This window comes from Aethalodelphis obliquidens, unplaced genomic scaffold (genome assembly GCF_003676395.1).
Source record: "Aethalodelphis obliquidens isolate GAN/ISIS:26980383/991018 unplaced genomic scaffold, ASM367639v1 scaffold85, whole genome shotgun sequence".
In the NCBI taxonomy this organism is placed as follows: Eukaryota; Metazoa; Chordata; class Mammalia; order Artiodactyla; family Delphinidae; genus Aethalodelphis; species Aethalodelphis obliquidens.
In genome coordinates, this window is record NW_020838029.1 from 6,210,989 (window position 1) to 6,232,754 (window position 21,766).

At 48.5% G+C, this 21,766-nt stretch overlaps 2 protein-coding genes across 11 annotated transcripts in view; both read left to right on the forward strand.

The window, feature by feature from the left end:
- KIF4A (kinesin family member 4A) overlaps positions 1-10,022 on the forward strand; it is a 127,397-nt gene extending 117,375 nt beyond the window's left edge. For 4 of the 6 annotated variants that reach the window (XM_027093647.1, XM_027093650.1, XM_027093648.1 and 1 more), the window contains 3 exons: positions 7,080-7,196; positions 8,814-8,936; positions 9,220-10,022. In XM_027093647.1, coding sequence (XP_026949448.1) covers positions 7,080-7,196; positions 8,814-8,936; positions 9,220-9,423 — 444 coding nt within the window. In that variant the 3' untranslated portion in view covers positions 9,424-10,022. Of the gene's footprint in view, positions 1-7,079; positions 7,197-8,813; positions 8,937-9,219 lie in introns of those variants that run through there. The other 2 variants (XM_027093649.1, XR_003430095.1) reach the window with 2 other exon arrangements.
- Positions 10,023-11,843: 1,821 nt separating this feature from the next.
- On the forward strand, positions 11,844-21,762 carry GDPD2 (glycerophosphodiester phosphodiesterase domain containing 2). Of its 5 annotated transcripts, none has more exons than XM_027093605.1 (16): positions 11,844-12,207; positions 13,808-13,921; positions 14,204-14,307; positions 14,588-14,681; positions 14,841-14,900; positions 15,129-15,227; positions 15,410-15,503; positions 15,649-15,794; positions 15,913-15,995; positions 16,098-16,248; positions 18,224-18,445; positions 18,653-18,801; positions 20,361-20,508; positions 20,675-20,757; positions 21,010-21,038; positions 21,120-21,762. In XM_027093605.1, the coding sequence occupies exons 2-16, from the start codon at positions 13,817-13,819 to the stop codon at positions 21,170-21,172; spliced, it is 1,620 nt and encodes a 539-aa protein (XP_026949406.1). In that variant the 5' UTR covers positions 11,844-12,207; positions 13,808-13,816; the 3' UTR covers positions 21,173-21,762. The 5 variants fall into 5 exon arrangements, 4 of the variants coding, with proteins under 4 accessions (XP_026949406.1, XP_026949405.1, XP_026949407.1 ...); XM_027093604.1 differs by having other exon boundaries at positions 12,107-12,207; positions 14,204-14,370; XR_003430093.1 differs by lacking the exon at positions 20,361-20,508 and having other exon boundaries at positions 12,107-12,207; positions 14,204-14,370.
- The last annotated feature ends 4 nt before the right edge of the window (positions 21,763-21,766 follow it).

Genomic DNA, 21,766 nt, shown 5'->3' on the forward strand with positions numbered 1-21,766 from the left:
TAATATTCCACTGTATATATGTGCCACATCTTCTTTATCCATTCATCTGATGATGGACACTTAGGTTGCTTCCATCTCCTGGCTATTGTAAATAGAGCTGCAATGAACATTTTGGTACATGACTCTTTTTGAATTATGGTTTTCTCAGGGTATATGCCCAGTAGTGGGATTGCTGGGTCATATGGTAGTTCTATTTGTAGTTTTTTAAGGAACCTCCATACTGTTCTCCATAGTGGCTGTACTAATTCACATTCCCACCAGCACTGCAAGAGTGTTCCCTTTTCTCCACACCCTCTCCAGCATTTATTGTTTCTAGATTTTTTGATGATAGCCATTCTGACTGGTGTGAGATGATATCTCATTGTAGTTTTGATTTGCATTTCTCTAATGATTAATGATGTTGAGCATTCGTTCATGTGTTTATTGGCAGTCTGTATATCTTCTTTGGAGAAATGTCTATTTAGGTCTTCTGCCCATTTTTGGATTGGGTTGTTTGTTTTTAGGTTATTGAGATGTATGAGATGCTTATAAATTTTGGAGATTAATCCTTTGTCAGTTGCTTCATTTGCAAATATTTTCTCCCATTCTGAGGGTTGTCTTTTCATCTTGTTTATGGTTTCCTTTGCTGTGCAAAAGCACTGAAGTTTCATTAGGTCCCATTTGTTTATTTTTGTTTTTATTTCCATTTCTCTAGGAGGTGGGTCAAAAAGGATCTTGCTGTGATTTATGTCATAGAGTGTTCTGCCTATGTTTTCCTCTAAGAGTTTGATAGTTTCTGGCCTTACATTTAGGTCTTTAATGCATTTTGAGCTTATTTTTGTGTATGGTGTTAGGGAGTCATCTAATCTCATACTTTTACATGTACCTGTCCAGTTTTCCCAGCACCACTTATTGAAGAGGCTGTCCTTTCTCCACTGTACATTCCTGCCTCGTTTATCAAAGATAAGGTGACCATATGTGCATGAGTTTATCTCTGGGCTTTCTATCCTGTTCCATTGATCTATCTTTCTGGTTTTGTGCCAGTACCATACTGGCTTGATTACTGTAGCTTTGTAGTATAGTCTGAAGTCAGGGAGCCTGATTCCTCCAGCTCCGTTTTTCGTTCTCCAGATTGCTTTGGCTATTCGGGGTCTTTTGTGTTTCCATACAAATTGTGAAATTTTTTGTTCTAGTTCTGTGAAAAATGCCAGTGGTAGTTTGATAGTGATTGCACTGAATCTGTAGATTGCTTTGGGTAGTAGAGTCATTTTCACAATGTTGATTCTTCCATTCCAAGAACATGGTATATCTCTCCATCTGTTTGTATCATCTTTAATTTCTTTCATCAGTGTCTTATAATTTTCTGCAAACAGGTCTTTTGTCTCCTTAAGTAGGTTTATTCCTAGATATTTTATTCTTTTTGTTGCAATGGTAAATGGGAGTGTTTTCTTGATTTCACTTTCAGATTTTTTGTTGTTAGTGTATAGGAATGCCAGAGATTTCTGTGCATTAATTTTGTATCCTGCAACTTTACCAAATTCATTGATTAGCTCTAGTAGTTTTCTGGTAGCATCTTTAGGATTCTCTATGTATAGTATCATGTCATCTGCAAACAGTGACAGCTTTACTTCTTCTATTCCGATATGGATTCCTTTTATTTCCTTCTCTTCTCTGATTGCTGTGGCTAAAACTTCCAAAACTATGTTGAATAAGAGTGGTGAGAGTGGGCAACCTTGTCTTGTTCCTGATCTTAGTGGAAATGGTTTCAGTTTTTCACCATTGAAGACGATGTTGGCTGTGGGTTTGTCATATATGGCCTTTATTATGTTGAGGAAAGTTCCCTCTGTGCCTACTTTCTGCAGGGTTTTTATCATAAATGGTTGCTAAATTTTGTCGAAAGCTTTCTCTGCATCTATTGAGATGATCGTATCGTTTTTCTCCTTCAATTTGTTAATATAGTTTATCACATTGATTGATTTGCGTATATTGAAGAATCCTTGCATTCCTGGAATAAACCCACTTGATCATGGTGTATGATCCTTTTAATGTGCTGTTGGATTCTGTTTGCTAGTATTTTGTTGAGGATTTTTGCATCTATGTTCATCAGTGATATTGGCCTGTAGTTTTCTTTCTTTGTGACATCCTTGTCTGGTTTTGGTATCAAGGTGATGGTGGCCTCGTAGAATGAGTTTGGGAGTGTTCCTCCCTCTGCTATATTTTGGAAGAGTTTAAGAAGGATAGGTGTTAGCTCTTCTCTGAATGTTTGATAGAATTCGCCTGTGAAGCCGTCTGGTCCTGGGCTTTTGTTTGCTGGGAGTTTTTTAATCACAGTTTCAATTTCAGTGCTTGTGATTGGTCTGTTCTTATTTTCTATTTCTTCCTGATTCAGTCTTGGCAGGTTGTGCATTTCTAAGAATTTATCCATTTCTTCCAGGTTGTCCATTTTATTGGCGTATAGTTGCTTGTAGTAATCTCTCATGATCTTTTGTATTTCTGCAGTGTTCGTTGTTACTTCTCCTTTTTCATTTCTATTTCTATTGATTTGAGTCTTCTCCCTTTTTTTCTTGATGAGTCTGGCTAATGGTTTATCTATTTTGTTTATCTTCTCAAAGAACCAGCTTTTAGTTTTATTAATCTTTGCTATCATTTCCTTCATTTCTTTTTCATCTATTTCTGATCTGATCTTTATAATTTCTTTCCTTCTGCTAAATTTGGGGTTGTTTTGTTCTTCTTTCTCTAATTGCTTTATATGTAAGGTTAGGTTGTTTATTCGAGATGTTTCCTGTTTCTTAAGGTAGGATTGTATTGCTATAAACTTCCCTCTTAGAACTGCTTTTGCTGCATCCCATAGGTTTTGGGTTGTCGTGTTTTCATTGTCATTTGTTTCTACGTATTTTTTTAAAAGAATGTATTATATTCAGTTATGTGTATCTTTTTTGTTGTTTTGTTTTTGTTTATTTATTTATTTTTGGCTGTGTTGGATCTTCGTTTCTGTGCGAGGGCTTTCTCTAGTTGTGGTAAGCGGGGGCCACTCTTCATCGCGGCGCGCAGGCCTCTCACTATTGTGGCCTCTCTTGTTGTGGGGCACAGGCTCCAGACGTGCAGGCTCAGTAGTTGTGGCTCACGGGCCTAGTTGCTCCATGGCATGTGGGATCTTCCCAAACCAGGGCTCAAACCTGTGTCCCCTGCATTAGCAGGCAGATTCTCAACCACTGCGCCACCAGGGAAGCCCTCTACATATTTTTTGATTTCCTCTGATTTCTTCTGTGATCTCTTGGTTATTAAGTAGTGTATTGTTTAGCCTCCATTTGTTTGTATTTTTTACAGATGTTTTCCTGTAATTGATATCCAGTCTCATAGCATTGTGGTCAGAAAAGATACTTGATACAATTTCAATTTTCTTAAATTTACCAGGGCTTGATTTGTGACCCAAGATGTGATCTGTCCTGGAGAATGTTCCATGAGCCCTTGAGAAGAATGTGTATTCTGTTGTTTTTGGATGGAATGTCCTATAAATATCAATTAAGTCCATCTTGTTTAATGTATCATTTAAAGCTTGTGTTTCCTTATTTATTTTCATTTTGGATGATCTGTCCATTGGTGAAAGTGGGGTGTTAAAGTCCCCTACTATGAATGTGTTACTGTCGATTTCCCCTTTTATGGCTGTTAGTATTTGCCTTATGTATTGAGGTGCTCCTATGTTGGGTGCATTAGTATTTACAATTGTTATATTTTCTTCTTGGATCGATCCCTTGATCATTATGTAGTGTCCTTCTTTGTCTCTTCTAATAGTCTTTATTTTAAAGTCTATTTTGTCTGATAGGAGAATTGCTACTCCAGCTTTCTTTTGGTTTCCATTTTCATCGAATATCTTTTTCCATCCCCTCACTTTCAGTCTGTATGTGTCCCTAGGTCGGAAGTGGGTCTCTTGTAGACAGCATATATATGGGTCTTGTTTTTGTATCCATTCAGCCAGTGTATGTCTTTTGGTTGGAGCATTTAATCCATTTGCATTTAAGGTAGTTATCGATATGTATGTTCCTATTACCATTTTCTTAATTGTTTTGGGTTTGTTATTGTAGGTCTTTTCCTTCTCTTGTGTTTCCTGCCTAGAGAAGTTCCTTTAGCATTTGTTGTAAAGCTGTTTTGGTGGTGCTGAATTCTCTTAGCTTTTGCTTGTCTGTAAAGGTTTTAATTTATCCGTCAAATCTGAATGAGATCCTTGCTGGGTAGAGTAATCTCGGTTGTAGGTTTTTCTCCTTCATCAGTTTAAATATGTCCTGCCAGTCTCTTCTGGCTTGCAGAGTTTCTGCTGAAAGATCATCTGTTAACCTTATGGAGAATCCCTTTGTGTTTTTTGTTGTTTTTCCCTTGCTGCTTTTAATTTTTTTAATATATTTTTTCTTTGTAATTAATTTTATTTTCTTTTTTTTTTAAAGAAGTACTGTTTATTAATTTATTTTTTTATTTATTTTGGCTGCGTTAGGTCTTCATTGCTGTGAGTGGGCCTTCTCTAGTTATGGCAAGCAGGAGCTACTCTTCGTTGCAGTACACAGGCCTCTCGTTGTGGTGGCTTCTCTTGCTGTGGAGCATGGGCTCTAAGCACGCAGGCTTCAGTAGTTGTAGCACGTGGGCTCAGTAGTTGTGGCTCACGGGCTCTAGAGCGCAGGTTCTGTAGTTGTGGCGCACAGGCTTAGTTGCTCAGTGGCATGTGGGATCTTCCCAGAACAGGGCTAGAACCCATGTCCCCTGCATTGGCAGGTGGATTCTTAACCACTGCACCACCAGGGAAGCCCTGTATTTAATTTTTGACAGTTTGATTAATATGTGTCTTGGCGTGTTTCTCCTTGGATTTATCCTGTATGGGACTCTCTGTGCTTCCTGGACTTGATTAACTATTTCCTTTCCCATATTAGGGAAGTTTTCAACTATAATCTCTTGAAATATTTTCTCAGTTCCTTTCTTTTTCTTTTCTTCTTCTGGGACCCCTATAATTCGAATGTTGGTGCATTTAATGTTGTCCCAAAGGTCTCTGAGACCATCCTCAATTCTTTTCATTCTTTTTTCTGTATTCTGCTCTGCAGTAGTTATTTCCACTATTTTATCTTCCAGGTCACTTATCCGTTCTTCTCCCTCAGTTATTCTGCTATTGATCCCTTCTAGAGAATTTTTAATTTTATTTATTGTGTTGCTCATCACTGTTTGTTTGTTCTTTAGTTCTTCTCACTCCTTGTTAAATGTTTCTTGTATTTTCTCCATTCTATTTCCAAGATTTTGGATCATCTTTACTATCATTATTCTGAATTCTTTTTCAGGTAGACTGCCTATTTCCTCTTTATTTGTTAGGTCTAGTGGGTTTTTGCCTTGCTCCTTCATCTGCTGTGTGTCTCCCTGTCTTCTCATTTTGCTTAACTTACTGTGTTTGGGGTCTCCTTTTCGCAGGCTGCATGTTCGTAGTTCCCGTTGTTTTTGGTGTCTGTCCCCAGTGGCTAAGGTTAGTCCAGTGGGTTGTGTAGGCTTCCTGGTGGAGGCAACTAGTGCTTGTGTTCTGGTGGATGAGGCTGAATCTTGTCTTTCTGGTAGGCAGGTCCACATCTGGTGGTGTGTTTTGGCATGTCTGTGGCCTTTTTATGATTTTAGGCAGCCTCTCTGCTAATGGATGGGGTTGTGTTCCTGTCTTGCTAGTTGTTTGGCATAGGGTGTCCAGCACTGTATCTTGCTGGTCGTTGAGTGGAGCTGGGTCTTGGCATTTAGATGGAGATCTCTGGGAGATTTTCGCCGTTTGGTATTACGTGGAGCTGGGAGGCCTCTTGTGGAGCAGTGTCCTGAACTTGGCTCTCCCACCTCAGAGGCACAGCCCTGATGCCTGGCTGGAGCACCAAGAGCCTGTCATCCACACGGTCATGTGGCTGTAGGTAGGAGGCCTCAGTTCCTTGCCACATGGATCTCTCCTTAGGGCTGCTTGAGTGTCCTCATGACATGGCAGCTGGCTTACCCCAGGATGAGTGATCTGGCCCGTGGTCCCCGGGACTGTCGCGGCTTTGGCTGCTGGGGCCCCTCCAGAGCCGGCAGCCTCAGTGAGGCCGCCCTCCGCTCAGGCTCTGGGGCAGTTCAGTGACAGCGGAGGGAAGAGACCCCAAGCCAGGAGTTCCAGCTCTGTGGAAAGGCGGACTCCATTCTTGCTTGTGGGATCTTAGTTCCCCAACCAGGGATTGAACCTGGGCCCTTGGGCCATCGGCAGTGCAAGCTCCGAGTCCTAACCACTGGACCGACAGGGAATTCCCTGCACCAAACTACTTTTAAGCCAGATCTCCCCCACCCAACATTACATTTATATGGCTGATTTGGGGGAACTTAGTGCCAGACTTACATTTATCCCTGTTATAACTTTTCTGTCTGCTTCCAGCCCATAATTCCAGCCAGTCAAAATATTTTTGAATTGTGATCCTATTATCTTACATATTAATCATCCTTCCAGCTTTGTGTCGTTGTTACAGCTGATAAATATGCCTACCTTGTAGACTGGCTATGAGATTCAAATGAGATTTTGCATTTCTATATATGAAAGTACTCGGAAACTGTAAAGTGCTATACAAATGTAAATGATTTTATTTCATATCGTCAGTGATTTATTAAAATGTTGAATGATTAAACTGCTGAGGACAAAGCCCAGGCTGACACTAAACAAACTGTAGAAATGTGAGTTGGATGAAAGTACAGCTGGGTAGATCTAAAGATACTGAGCAACTATACTCAGTCCTTAAATATGCCTAATTCTACTCCCATTCATCTCATAGTTCTTCACTTTGGCCATAAAATCACCATGAGGATCTTTGTCAGTTGCCCTGCATTATTATGGTATCCATCCAATCCATCTTTCAAGTATACTATCCCAAAAGTGTGGCATGACTTGTTCTTAGAAAACCTATGGGGGTTCTTGGTGATCATTGTTTCACTAAAGAGAGGACTGAGGAGATAGAAGCTTAGTAAAGTTGATGGTACTTTCCAGTTTTTCTAGAATGGCCTGAGAATGAAGGGAAGGTACTTCAAACCTAGTCTTCTGACTCAGTAATGTGTCTTTCTACAAACCTGCTTTGCAGTGTTCCTGCAAGGGCTGGTGTGGGAACAAGCAGTGCGGGTGCAGGAGACAGAAGTTGGACTGTGGCGTGGACTGCAGCTGTGACCCCACAAAGTGTAGGAACCGTCAGCAAGGCAAGGTAGGATCGGTGCTGTCGTCCCTCACCATCCTTTCAGATCTCCCAGCAGTTTCTGTCCTTTTCTTCTGCCTTCCTTCCTGAAAGCCAGTCTCCTGCACAGCCCTTCCCACCCTTCTTCCCTCTGCAACCAGAAAAAGACATTTCGTTTCTCAGTCCTTCTTCCTTGCTGCTAACCCGTCCACACAACCCCTTCAGAAGCCACAGCCTCTCCCAGGAGATTCCCAGATATGCAGTTCCCCACCCCTAGCCTTGGCTGTAAAATTTCTGTACAGTGTCTAAGGCACAAGCAAGGAACAGCAGAGCAAGCATTTACAGGCATACAGCCACGCAGGATCAAACTAGTCCAGAGGCTTAGCTGGAATTGTAAGGGCCACGTGCTGAGGTAGCAGTTTCCAGGAAGGAAGTTAATCCTTCTGACATCTTGAGACATTAGTTACTTAGACCTTCTCCATGGGAACCAGCTATTCCATGGCTCTAGGAAAAGACCCACAGGAACTTGGTCTTTCTGATATTCACTGTTCTGAGCCAAGTTAACTGTAATTGTTCTTACATTGCTCCCAGGGATAGCAGACTCAAGGAAATAAAATGTGTACTGAGAAGTGCAGCACCAAGCAGGTCAGATGCCCGAACTTGCCTTATGCCTACCTGTGCCCACGGCAAAAGCTCATTCCTACTGCTCTCTGTGTGATACACAGGAATTTTAGCAAGACTAGTTCACCGTGCATTTCTTAACCATCTATATGGGTGCAGTTTTGCCCTGGGTCGTCCATTAAAAAAACTTCTGAGGTAGGTAATCATTAGAGGACTAAAGTGGCAAGCTAGAGGTCAGGCTAAGAACTGTAGAAGTAGCATTGCAGAAGGACCTTCAGGATTCTCTATGTCCATGCTTTTCTCAATTTGGGTTCTAGAGTCCTATAGTGGCTCCATGGAAGTGCTTCCAGGCAGAGGAGTGTGGCCCAGCTCAGTTTGACCCCGTGCCAACCAAAGCAACTTGCTCTTTACTTGTTTATATATCGAGTTTCCTCTTAGAATTTCAGTTGGAAAACCACTGATCTAGTCCAATACTGCCATTTTACAGAGAAGGAAACTAAGGCCCAGAGATAAGCTTAAGTGACTGGGTGTGATATTATACAGCTGGTCATGGCAGCTAAGATTAGACCTCAGGCTTCCTGACTCTTAATCCAGTTCAGTTGCCATGACAACAGGCTATAATTCTAATCCAAGCTCTACCACAGAGTAGCCTTGTTACCTAAGCAACTTCTCTCTCTTGGCCTCAGCTTCCTCTCTGAAAGGAAGACCAATACAGGCAACACTCTGTAGAAATGCTAAAAAGTATATTATAGATTGGGGAGGGGAGAGGATTAATCAAAGAAATGACCAAGGCTCAGCCTTGTTTTAAACCATGCCTCATGATGTGTCCTGTGCTACTCTCCTACCCAGTCTTTTGCCTTCAGAGGCTGCCTTTGAGCACTATGACCTCCCCAAGCAGGGTCACCCTAAGACCTGCTTACACTGACTGATGAGGCCCTCAGAGCTGGTACCTCACTGGCTGAAGGGGAGCAGACTGATTGTGTAACCCTAGTAGCTGAATTTCTAATATCCCTGTCTGATTCTCAGGATAGCTTGGGCACTGTTGAGCGGACTCGGGATTCTGAAGGCTCCTTCAAACTGGAGGATCCCACAGAGGTGACCCCAGGATTGAGCTTCTTTAACCCTGTCTGTGCCACTCCCAACAGCAAGGTAGGTGGCCTAAAAGCCAGGTGTTTCCAAATGTATTAGCGTCCGTCTCAGCATTAGCACTGACAGAGAGCTGTGGGAGAAAAGGAGGTAAAGGTACAATCAGCTTGCTGAGAACTGGGAACTGGGAACCGGGCATCTGCTAGAGTCTGGTTTTTTCAACAGAGCTATTTGGGGGGTCACCTCATACCATTGGGAGTGTGCTAAACATCTGTAGTGGCTAGGCTGCGCTGAGCCTCTGTCCCTACCCCAGATCTAGTCATATAGCTGTCTCTGTCCTTCCTAGATCCTGAAAGACATGTGTGATGTGGAGCAGGTGCTATTAAACAACACGGCTCCAGGTGCCTCCTCCCTTGGCCTCCCAGAGTCAAAACATGTAGCAACAGAATCCCAAGAAAATAAAGCTCCAGGGAAGAAAAAGAAACGAGCTCTGGCCAGCAATACCAGCTTCTTCTCTGGCTGCTCCCCCATTGAAGAAGAGGCCCACTGAAGTTGGACTCATCATATCTGCCCCGGTCTGGCTTGGGAGATGCCTTCAGGTTGCAGCCAGAAGGGTTTTTTTTTCATGATTCCTCTTGATTTCAGGTTTCTTGCTGTTGAAAAAAGGAACAGCACGTTACTGAAAAAGAGGGAAACTTTGTTGGATGTTGGCAACTTCGTGTCCAGAGGGAACCTTTGTTGGATGTTGGCAATTTCGTGTCCAGAGCCCCTGACGACTACTCTCCTCTCCAGAAGGGTGCTAAGCTACCTGCTGAAGACAGAACCAACTGACCTTCCTGATGACTCATGAGGAACCAGTCCTCAGTACAATCTAGCTGTCTCTTACTCATGAGCAGTTAGGGCTGTGTCCCAGTGGGAATGAGACCAAGGCTGTCTTATCTTTAGGTTATCTCAGTTTCATGGCAGAGCCTAGCCTAGGTTGGAGGCCCGGCACAGATCTTCACGCCACCTCCAGAATGGCGCTGGGATCTTTCTTGTCTCTAAATTTCAAGTGTTTTAATAGTACAATCAATTGTCTTTCAAGTTGCTGAGGTAAATGAAATCTTTTTAAATGTTAATGTTAAGTAAATAAATAAATCTTAGCCCATCTGCTGTTTGGAAAGAGTCTTCTATGCTAGCGGGAGAAATACAATTTCAACCTGTGTTCCTCCGCCCCTGGGAACGCTATTAAGGAAAGTCAGTGCAAGTGCCCAAGCCCCACTGCCTTGTAGCAGCCCTCATCCCCTGAGGGGAGTATGGAGCAGCAAGTCATGTGTCTTCATGTTGCTCTGTTATCTCAGGAGGTTAGAATAATGCTAGCAAGGCCAGTGGCCTGACCTTCACTGTAGAGGCTGCCTGACCTCCAGATTTAGGAGGAAGGGACCATATTTACCAAGCATCTCCATGTGCTTGCCACAATTTTATTTGCTCCTCACAAAAAAGTTCAAGGTGAATAGGTCTCATTTTGCAGATGAGAAAACTGAGATACAAAGATGTTAAGTCACTTCACTAAAGTCACAAAGTTAACGAGTAATCGAGCTAGTAGGACTTGAACCCAGGTCTGACACCAAAAGTTCTTAGCTGGCTCTAGATCGGCAGTGATGGCCATTACTGACAGCCTGCGGCCTGATTTGGAGTCACCTGGGCATGGGATCGTACTGCTGCCCAGCCCCCGGACAGGACTACACTTACACCCTGCTTCCTCCTTTGAAAGGGAAGAGGATGGGCACAGCTTACTCCTCACTCTGCATCTGGGTTCTTCATCTCTGCTTAAGGCAAAAAGGGAGCCAGCCCTGGCCCTGCAGCCTTCTCAGGAGTTCACAAGCCCTGAGCGTCATATCCATGCATTCTGAATCCCAGCCCCCTGCCCCAAACAAATCTCCCAAAGTACACCCCAGAATTTAGCACATGAAAGCCAAGACTCCTCCAAAATCCAACAGAGTCCAAGCAAAGGAAACTGAAGGACAACCTGCCTAGAGCGAAGCCTTCGGGACTAGGTGACCCTGCAGCCCTTTCTGGCCTCCTGCCAGCAAGCAGCCTTGCTTCTCTTTGCATTTTAATGCCGAGGGAGCAAGGGAGCCTTTGCCATTGCCAACTAGAGCCTCTGGATACAATGGGAAGGCAGAGAAGGAGGGGGCAGGCTCTTGGCCTAAGAGAGCAGGTCTTCCTTCTCACTGTTCCAAATCCAGTGTGTTTGGGGGAGGGGTAAATGAACTTATCCCCAGAGAAGACATTCTTTCCCACCAACACTGCACTAGCCCCCAGGCATCGAGCCACTGCCTCAGCCAAAAGGTTGAGAGGGAAGGTCAATCAAGCCAGCCCCCAGTCCCTGGCCCACCCAGAGCCTTGTGCTTTAGCACTGAGCTGACTCTACGGCCTGCTGGCCATCCCTCCCCTGCTGATGGTGTGGTAAGTTTCTTTTATGTGTATTCATCTTCCAAAAGCCAGTGACCATACCACTATACACTCCTCAAATGATTCTTGGAAAGAGACGGTAGATGCCTTGGGGTCAAAGCAGTGAAAAAGATGCAAATCTCAGCACATCTTGAATGAGCATCTCTTTCTGGGGTGAGGGGGGAAAGGGAAGGGCTGCTAGTACCACCCAGGTCCCATAAGGCCCACGGAGACCCCTGGTCCAGAAACTGGGTGAAACAAGAAGTGGCATGCAATTCTGAGTTCCCTTCTAGATGCACCTTGCAGAAGCAGAAGCAAGATCCCAAGAGGGAAGGGAGGCTGATGAATTAAGGCTATCCTCCCAGGGAGCTTGAGACTGGATGCTAGACTTCCTCGCACACATACACACCCCCTTCCAGGGGGCTGGCTGGGCCCCTTCTCCTCACTGCCAAGTTGCAAAGTTGTGTGGTCACCTCCCCCCAGCTTCCCGCCCACCCGCACCCTCAGCCCTCAGCCCTCGCCTCCCTGAGCCGGGACAAAGCCCCAGCAGTGACTAAGAGAACAGGAGGAGGGACAGAGGGATGGGGAAAGCTGCACAAAGGAATTCCTCACCCCAAGCCCCCTGACCGACAGCGAGTAAAGAAGCAGATCTGCTCGCCCTCCCCCTTCCCCCCTCCCATCTTCCCACCCGACCAGGCACGGACACCACAGGCAACAGAGCAGCTGCAGGCCTTGGGAGAGGACCCGCACAGCCTCCTGTAGGTGGCAACAGTGCCACCTGTTTGACTGGTGGGGGCTGAGCCTGGAAGAGGGAGGAGGCTGACAACTCGGAGAGGACCTGGGAAACAGTGCAGTGCACAGCAGAGGGCAGAGAGCAGAGCGGACCTGCTGCTGAGAAAAGGTGTGAGGGCTCGGGAAGGCTGGGGGCCACAGGCGGGAGTGGCAGGGCCGAGACCGGCTCCTGCCGGCAGGGATTGGGCCCAGGGATTGAGCAGCACCCCTGGTCAGCTCCCCTGACTGGAGTTTTCTGGCTGCTCAGATCCTGACCCTATCCTACAGACAGCTTCTGGAGGGAGGTGGGACCCTGGACGGCAGTGTCCGGGGTGCAGAGGCAGTACCCGAGGTACGGCTGGAGCCCGAGGCAGGCTACAACCACTCGGTCCCAGCATGGGAAGAGGCAGGGGACCTCCCTCTGGGTTGGCTTTTTCCTGGGAGGGGTGTCAGGGTGGGGAGAGGTTTCCCTCCCCCCAGCTTCAGCCCCCTAACTTCCATTCCTACCCCAACCCTCCTTTCCCAAGGCAAGCAGAGGGTAAGAAGGGCTGTTTCAGGAGCGGCCACACCCTCCTTTCAGCCACTGTGCAACCCCTAAAGACTCCACAGCTTCAGGGGAGCCCAGATGACAAGGCAAGGGGTCATGTTCCTCAGACCACACCCACTTTGGGTGTATCCAGGGGCTCCTTTACATACTCCAAATCACCTAGAAACCCATTTTACTGACAGCCACTAGTGCGCATGCACATACAAATGCTGACACAAATCCCACACCTTCTCATGTAGAATCAAAATCACACACCCAGCCTAGTCTGGGGATCAGTAAGCCAGCTTGGACTCAGCTTGACCTCAAAGCACAAGGTCCAAAGACAACCACAGGCCCCATACACACCTTTGCCCTGTATTTGTTGTACTTTCACCAAAGTGTCCTCAGAGGGTGGGGCCCCTGAGAAGGAAAAGGCGGGGACTGGGTTCCTGGCTGAGGTTGGGGGATGACTGGGCAAGAAACGACAGGACTGGGGTGAGAGGGCTTAGACGTTCCAGGTGTGTGCAGGCAGGAAAAAGTTTCCTTCAGAAGGTAGGGAGTGACCCAGGCAACCTGTTCTCTTCAAGATTTCCTCTTATTGGTAGTGCCCCCTTGCCCCTGGGAGGTGGAGACAGAGAATCTTTCAGTTCAGAGCTTTGTAATGTGTGCAATCTCTGTATCCATAGCAACTGACCAAATAGCCACTAGCCAGGCCTCCCTCGGCCCCAGGTCAGTCCTGGTGCCTCTCCTTCAGGTTACTCCTGGCTTCTATGGTGGAAGCCTCAACACGGGGCCGCCTGAAGTTTGGCCAGATCTGCCTCAACTTGCTAAACTGTGTTTGCCCCACCCCCAGGGAAGTTTCTCCTGAGTCCCTACCACAGGCAACCTCTCCATCCCCAGATAGGGATGCTGTTGAAAGGGGAGGAGATGGAGAGAGTGGGTGTATATCCTGCCAGGAGGCTAGACCTCTGGGTGTCCCACTGACTTTCCACATATGCAGATGAAAGGGAAAGAAAGACCCCGGAAACTGTCCCCTTTGCTCACCTCCTCATCCAATCTGGCACTTGGGGCCTGCCCTGTGACCTCCGTTGCTGAGCAGCGGCCCAGGCCTCTGCTCCTCCCGGGGCTCCTCACATATACTGGGAGGGAGGCTGGGATCTGCCTTCTGCCAGGGTCCCTGATAGCCAAGTGTCCCTTCCCCCAGGCCCTCACCATGGGTGAGTCTCCCGGCTGCTGCTCGGTCTGGGCCCACTGCCTCCACTGCCTGTATAGCTGCCACTGGAAGAAATGCCCCAAAGACAGGACACAAACCAACCAGGTGAAGTACGGATGGGGTGGGGTGGGGGGGCAGAAGTCCAAGGCAGAGGCCACTCGGAGGGGATAAGAAGGCCAGGTGTGTTCAGAGACAGCGGAGGGGAGGGGATAGGGAAGGAAGGGGCTTTCTCTCCCCAGGAGGAAAATCCCCTCAAACATGGAAAGAGCTACCTGCAAAAGCAGAGCACCCCCATGCCTGGCAGGAAGCCCCCTTGAGCTGCTCTCTGTTGGGGACTCTGAGCTGAAGTGGGAATGGGCTGTGAGCTTCTCTCCTGCCCCTTTGCAGTGCGAATGCATCTGGTTTGGCCTGCTCTTCCTCACCTTTCTCCTCTCCCTGGGCTGGCTGTACGTCGTGCTCATCCTTCTCAATGACCTGCACAACTTCAATGAGTGTGTCACAGACCCCCTTCCTCAGCAGACATGTCAACCTACTCCCCACCTCGGGACTCCAGGGTGCTTGGTCATCCCCAGCCCTGCCTGGCTTGCCCCCTACCCAGCCTCCTTGAAAACCCCTCCGTGAAGTCTCCCCAGTCCGTGGAGCCCCTGACCCCCTGAAGGGCTTCCCCTCACTCCCTTCTAGCCCCCATCCTAGAGCCACCCAGCCCAGCTCCCCTCAGGCTACTATCGCTGCCCTTCCCCCACTCGGACACCTCCCTCTCCCCTCCCATAGATTCCTGTTCCAGCACTGGGGACACTGGATGGACTGGTCCCCGGCATTCCTGCTGGTCATCTCTCTACTGGTCACATACGCATCCCTGCTTTTGGTGGGTCCCGGAGCAGCTGGTCAAACCTTAGCCCTTCCTTCCCGCCCAGCTCTACCCTGTCGTTCTCACCCTGGCCACTGAGGGGAGGGGAGGAGGGAGGTGTCAGCCTGGGAAGCCCCTCTCTTGGCACCTCATGACTCCCACCACCTCTGCCCCCAGCTCCTGGCCCTGTTCCTGCGGCTCTGTGGCCAGCCTCTGTGCCTGCACACCACTCACAAGGTAGAGTGGGCATATGGGAGCAAGCGGGAGAGGGGTACACTGGGCCCGGTACTTAGCCAGTTCTTCTATCCCTGGGCACGAGCTCAGGACCTGAAGCCCAGTAAATATGTGCTGAGTGAAAGAAGGACAGTGGTTGAGTCAGGAGAAGAGAATGGTCCTGTTTTCAGAGTGAGGGGCAGCCCAGGCAGCCACAAGCCCAGGTTGACATGAAGATCCCTGGTTCCCCAGGTGCTGCTGCTCCTCATTATACTTCTTGTGGCCGCTGGCCTTGTGGGACTGGAGGTCCAATGGCGGCAGGAGTGGCATAGCTTACGTCTGTCACTGCAGGTGAGTGGCTGGTATCCAGGGCTTAGCGGGGGAAACCTTCGCCTGTGGCCAACCCCAGGACACAGCTTGCTCCCTGGTGCCCCGAGACTCCAGGTAGCTCTCAACTTCAAAAGTCAGGTCCTAGGGGGAGAAGGGGAGGGCTTCTAGGGAGAAGAGCCCTCCTCAACAGCTCTTGTCCACAGGCCACAGCCCCATTCCTTCATATTGGAGCAGTTGCTGGCATCACTCTCCTGGCCTGGCCTGTGGCTGATACCTTCTACCGTATCCACCAAAGAGGTGCCAACTCTACCCTCTCACACACCCTCACTGGCCATCAATGCTTCTGCCTCCTGCTGCTCCGTTCCCTGCACCTGCACTCTGCTTTCTGTCCCCAGGGCCCACCACTGTCCTTTCTCTATAGCCTGTCCCCCACTCCCCACAGGTCCCAAGATTCTGCTACTTCTCCTATTTTTTGGAGTTGCCCTGGCCATCTACCTGGTGCCCCTATTCATCTCCTCAGCCTGTATCATGGAATCCAAAGACTTACCCCCCAAGCCTGAGCTGATGGGACACCGAGGGGCCCCCATGGTGAGTGCTGGGCAGAATGCTGGCAGGGCAGGGAGGGTCTGCTCCTCTAGGCTGCTGTGACCAGGCCTGTGGGTTCCCAGGCTCTCACCCTTCCCTGCCACCTCCTCACCTTTCCCAGCTGGCCCCCGAGAACACCCTGATGTCCCTGCGGAAGACAGCTGAATGTGGAGCTGTTGTGTTTGAGACCGATGTGATGGTCAGGTGAGGGAAGCCGGGGTCCCTTCCTGAACCCAGGGACACAGCAGGGACGCTCCGGAAATGATGCCCCAGAGCTTGGCCCTCTGACTCCCCTTGTGCCTTCAGCTCCAACGGGATCCCCTTCCTCATGCATGATGAGCGCCTGACCAGGACCACAGATGTGGCCACTGTGTTCCCACACCGAGTCAACAGCCACAGTAGCAACTTCTCCTGGACTGAGCTGAAGAGACTCAATGCCGGGGCCTGGTTCCTACAGGTGAGGACAGCCTTCTGGAAGAGGCAGCCATGGGCAGGGGCACTCGGGGGTGGAGTTCATTCATTGATAAGCGTCTGCTGAGCCCCGTGTTGGGCGACAGGTATACAATCTCTGCACTCAGGTCATTCCCTCCTAGTAAGGAAAGCACCTAGGCAACAGGCTATCAGAATATGAAACCTCCAGCAAGAGCAAGGTCTTTACTGGGTAGAGAGGAGAGAGAGGTCACTGTTGGGCAGGGGGAGCGCAGGAGAGGATCAGGAGTGGTTTCACAGGAGAGGATGCCTGAGCAGCATATGAAGTGAGGGTAGTTTTTAAGATGGACAAGGCAGGGAACGGGAATTCTGGTCAGAGGGAAGAGTGTGTGTAAAGCCCAGAAATATGAAGAAACCTTTCCAGGGAACAAAAAGTGGCTCAGTGGGAATTCCCTGGCGATCCAGTGGTTAGGATTTGGCGCTTTCACTGCCTGGGCTTGGGTTCGATTCCTGGTTGAGGAACTAAGATCCTGCAAGCCACGTGGCAAGGCCAAAAAAAAAAAAAAAAGACAATGAAAAAGTGGCTCAGTGGAAGTGGGAGACAAAAATGCATGGGAGTCGTGGGAGATGAGACTGGCCGGGGGCCGGGGGAGCAGAGGCTTGGTCTCCGGGGGCTTTGAATGCCAGGCCTAGAAGTGTGGACTTCAATCCTGCAGGTGATGGAAATTATTTAAAAGAATAATTAATTTGTTTAGTTTTTCTTTTCTTGATTACCAAAGTAATACAAGTTCCTTATAAAAAAAATTTTTAAAAAGTAAAATTTCAGAGAAATAACCTAAAATTGAAAAATCTCCCGTAATCCAACCCGTCAGTTGGATACATATTCTGAGGGATTAAGACATATCTGAGCGCTTAAGAGTAAAGGACGTCTGAGTTTGAATCTTGGCTTCACCATTTCCTAGCTGTGTGAGCCTAGGCAACATTCCTTAGGGTCTCTGTGCTTCATTTTCCTCAACTATAAAATGGGAATAATAACAGTACCTACCTTGTAGGATTATCGGGAGGACTAAATAAATTAATACACATAAGTGCTTCTAATGCTGCCTGGCACATAGTAAACATTTAATAAGTGTTGATAGCTCACTTTCTCCATGCCAGTGACTAGGAGGTAAGGTCATCTGTTGATTTCAAGGGGAGGAGAGGAGAGTGGCAGAGGTTTGGAACAGCCACCAGGAGGAATGGGAGAGGGAACAAATCAAGAAAAAGTAAAAGGATGGCTAAGTGGCACTGAGAGCAAAAAATAGGACTACAGGGCTTACCTGGTGGCACAGTGGTTGAGAGTCCGCCTGCCGATGCAGGGGACACGGGTTCGTGCCCCAGTCCGGGAGGATCCCACATGCCGCGGAGCGGCTGGGCCCGTGAGCCATGGCTGCTGAGCCTGCGCGTCTGGAGCCTGTGCTCCGCAACGGGAGAGGCCACAACAGTGAGGGGCCCGCATACCGCCAAAAAAAAAAAAAAAAAATAGGACTACAGTGCCAACAGCCTACGTGGTGTGCTCTGCCCCCCGATTCTAGGGGTGGAGGGGGCGGACAATTGCAGAATTCAATGAGTTTGGGATTTGTGGGGCAGGAAAGGAGTTGACGGGGCTGTGGAAAAGTAGTTCAAGCTGCGGATGGACCATGGGTAGGGGATGTAGGTGTGGCCAGAAAGGGGCTGATGGATTGGGAGGAAACCAATGGGTCAAGATCCCAGAGGTCTCCGTGAGACCCAAGGGCAAGTGTAGTGAGAGTGAGGAAGTTAGGAAACCGGGAGGATAGGAGGTTGGGGCCAGAGTAAGGTATTGGAGGGTCTAGAAAAGGCCACAATTTGGAGAAAGGAAAAACCCTGGCTCAGCAGTGGGCCGAAGCTGTACACCAAGTGGGGGTAATGAGTGAAGATAATGAGGATGGGAGGATGGCCTGGAGGCTTCTTCTGGTCTTGAAACAATTTTCTTCTTCTTATAGAGGCGACCCTTCTGGGGGGCTAAGCAGCTGTCAGGCCCTGATCGGAAAGACGCTGAGAATCAGACAGTGCCAGCCCTGAAAGAACTACTGAAAGAAGCTGAAGCCCACAACCTTTCTGTCATGTTTGACCTGCGCCGCCCCCCACGAAACCATACATACCATGACACTTTCGTGAACCAGACACTGGAGACTGTGCTGAGTTCAGGGGTGCCCCAAGACATGGTGATGTTGCCAGGACCCCAAGTGCTCCCTAGTGCCCCTCTCCCCTGCCTTCCCTAGGCCATGATGATAATGCTGAGGCTTCCCCCCGCCCCAGGGCCCCACCCCAGCTCGTACAGCCCAACCGCAGTCAGACCTCTCTGCCCCTGTCCCCACCCCCGGAATCCCTAGGCCTTCGCCAGCTTCATGCCCATCCACCCTGAACCACAGGTCCTCTGGCTACCGGATGAAGATCGGGCTTATGTCCAACAACGGGCCCCCCAAATGCGCCAGATATATGGACATCTGGGAGGCCACAGCACTGAGAGGCCCCTGTTTCTCAACCTCCCCTATCAAGACCTGCCACTGTTGGATATCAAGTGAGTGCCAGAGGAAAGGAGCTGAGGGGATCACACGAGGCTTAATGGTGGGGAAGAGCCGAGGCTGGGAAGGCAAAGGCCATTCATTCATTCACTCATACAACACATATTTATTGAACACCTGCTATGTGTCAGGCACTGTTTATTGTAGGCTTTGGGGGTGAGACAGACAGACAATAAACCACTGCACAAAACATATGCATATTGGATAGTGATAAGTGATCTGAAGACAAAAAAATTGGGAAGATGTAGTAGAGATTGGGAGAGAGGGGCTAGGGAGGGTCACAGTAGGAAGAGTAGTTAAAGAGGTGGTGTCTGGGCTGAGACCTGACAGGTCACAAAGAGAGGACAATGGGAAGAGCTGCAGAAGAACAGGAACAGCAGCCTTGTGAGGGAGGGGAAGGCAAGGCTGGAGAGGTAGGCAGGGGCCAAATTGGGTAGGACCTTGTAGGCCACCAGAAGGATTTTAGCTTTCATTCTACACCAAAGAGATTGGTGCAAGAGAGGATGGATCCAGGGGAGAGAGGCAAGAGTCCCAGATGTGAGCTGGGCCCCAGAAGCTGACCCAGCCAGGAAACATGATAGACTTACAAACATGCAGTTGCCAAGGTCTCTTATAATATCCTTGTGGTCAGATAGAGAAAAATGTGGACTGAAAGATAGCCCAGCTATCATATTAAGTATTTCAAGGACCTTTCCCCAAGTTGTCACCATGGCAGGAGACACGATATCAGCTTTGGCCCTCCCCTTAGTCTTGTCCTGGTCAACATCGACTGCTGATCATGTTTCCAAAAGGCATGAATTGGTAATGAAAACACTGATGGGAAAATGGAGGCCCTGAAAGGTCTAAGCACTCCAAGATGACGGGCCAAATGTACCAGGATGAAATGCAACAGAGATACATGCAAAGACCTATATTTGGGGTCCAAAAGAAGCTCAACTGCACAAAAACAAGAGAGGGAGACACTGGCATTAGCAGGAGCATGTGTGAAAAAGACCAGGGCTTTGATTGAACACTGTGAATAATGAATGACACTGCCAAAAACTAGCCTGACCCTGGGCTGCCTTCACATGGGCATAGTGCCCAGAAGGCAGGAGGAGTTTTGCTCTCCTCGAGGCTGGTCCCAGCCTACCCGGGATATCACCTTCAGATGCAGGCTCCAAACTTCAAAAGGAACATAGGTAAATTGGAGTAAGTTCAGATTAGAGAGGTTTTTATGAGGAAGGGAATGATAAGCCAGGTCCCCAGCCCCAGTTGAAGTGACTGGGGCTGTTGGGCCTGGAGAAGAGGGGAATGTGGTCACTGCCCCTCAGACCTCTGAAGGGATGTCACGAGACAAAGAGGAGAGACACATTTGTGTGGCCCCAGACAGCAAAGCTAAGACCCGTAGGTGGAATCCACCAGGAGACAGAGTTGGTCAGGGGCTGCTATGCAAAGGCAGAACTGATGGCTCTGGGGAAGTGACACTGGAGATTCAAGCACAGAGAGGGGCTGTCTCCCTCCCATGCCTGGAACGCCATGATTCTGGATGTTCCCTATTTCTTCCCCTCCTCCACAGAGCACTGCACCAAGATAATGTCTCGGTGAACCTATTTGTAGTGAACAAGCCCTGGCTCTTCTCCCTACTCTGGTGTGCAGGGGTGGATTCGGTCACCACCAATGACTGCCAGCTGCTGCAGCAGATGCGTTACCCTGTCTGGCTTATTGTAAGGGCTCTGGGACTGTCACCCCTCCTCCTCTTTTCCCATCCCTGCTTCTCCTTAACCCTATCCCTCTCTTCCTTACTTATTGCCCCTCCTCCCCCCATATACTACCTGTGTCTGTATATGGGTCGCTCTGGCCACTGACAGGGGCTTTTTTCTATTCCCATAGTCCCCTCAAACCTACCTACTGATGTGGATCATTACCAATTGTGTCTCCATCCTGCTGCTTTTGTGGACCTTCCTCCTCCAACGGTGAGTGTTTTGTGCCCCAGCTTTCTGGGTCTTTATTCTCCCTAGGGTCCTGGTGATAGGGCTGATTCAGATTCATAAATGCTGCCTGGGGCTTGGGGTTTGGTCTGTTTGGTTCCTCGGAGATTCTTAGACCCTTCCTTATATATCCAATTGGCTTGAACCTTTTGGGAAAGGCAGTCTGGGGGAACTCGGGGTCAAAAGGTCGTGCTTGAAGCTGGCTGAACTCATAATGAGAAGCTTTCCTCCCTATAGGAGATGTGCTAAGAAGAGAGAGAGAGCCGGTAAGAACTTTCTCCCCTCACTTCATTTTTCTCCTCCTCTAGCCTTCCCCTTGCTCATTCCCTATATGCCCCTCTCCCCAGGCTTAGAAACAGCAGTGCTGCTGACCAGGATCAACGCTTTCATAATGGAGTAAACGCCCTGTCCTGGACCCCCACCAGCCAAAGTCTGAGGCCTGTCTGCATTGGCCAACAGCAAGGAGGAAGAGAGAATGGCCGAGGTGGAATGTTGGTGGGGTTGGCGTGGGGTGAACTTTGCCAATAGGAGGTTTTGAACTATGAGGGCCCTCTGCCCAGATGGTGGCATGCCCCAAGCTTCCATGGAATCTGTTCCCCTTGGGATTTTGACCTGAAGTGGTTAGGAAGACACTGAGTCACCAGAAGTTTCTCCCCAAATGAAACTAGAACAGAGGAAGAGACGAGGAGATTGCCAAGAGAATGTTTCTGATCTGTGTTCACGTGTTCTTGTGTAGAAGGCACAGGGTGTCAGGGACGGGACAGCTTGGAACAGACTGAAGGAGATGACAAAATGGCCTTTCCTGGAGAACTATAAGATGATGGAGATATTGACCTGGCTTCATTCACTGTCTCCCCTGACATATGCAATTTATCTGATTTCCTGCCTAGAGGCTGAGGGCCAAAGAGCCCATCTAGCCATGTAATTCTGTGCCTACAGGTGGCTTTTTGCTGTGCACAGTCTTTTCCTCAAGACACATTCGTTCCTGAATCTT

What these genes read in the sequence shown, in the direction of transcription:
- GDPD2 (XM_027093604.1), top strand. Translation starts at nt 13,817, where the DNA reads ATGGGTGAGTCTCCCGGCTGCTGCTCGGTCTGGGCCCACTGCCTCCAC. An exon ending in CCCCACCTCGGGACTCCAGG is followed by an intron (nt 14,371 to 14,587) that starts GTGCTTGGTCAT and finishes CCCCTCCCATAG; the next exon opens with ATTCCTGTTCCAGCACTGGG. An exon ending in TGGACCTTCCTCCTCCAACG is followed by an intron (nt 20,758 to 21,009) that starts GTGAGTGTTTTG and finishes TCCTCCCTATAG; the next exon opens with GAGATGTGCTAAGAAGAGAG.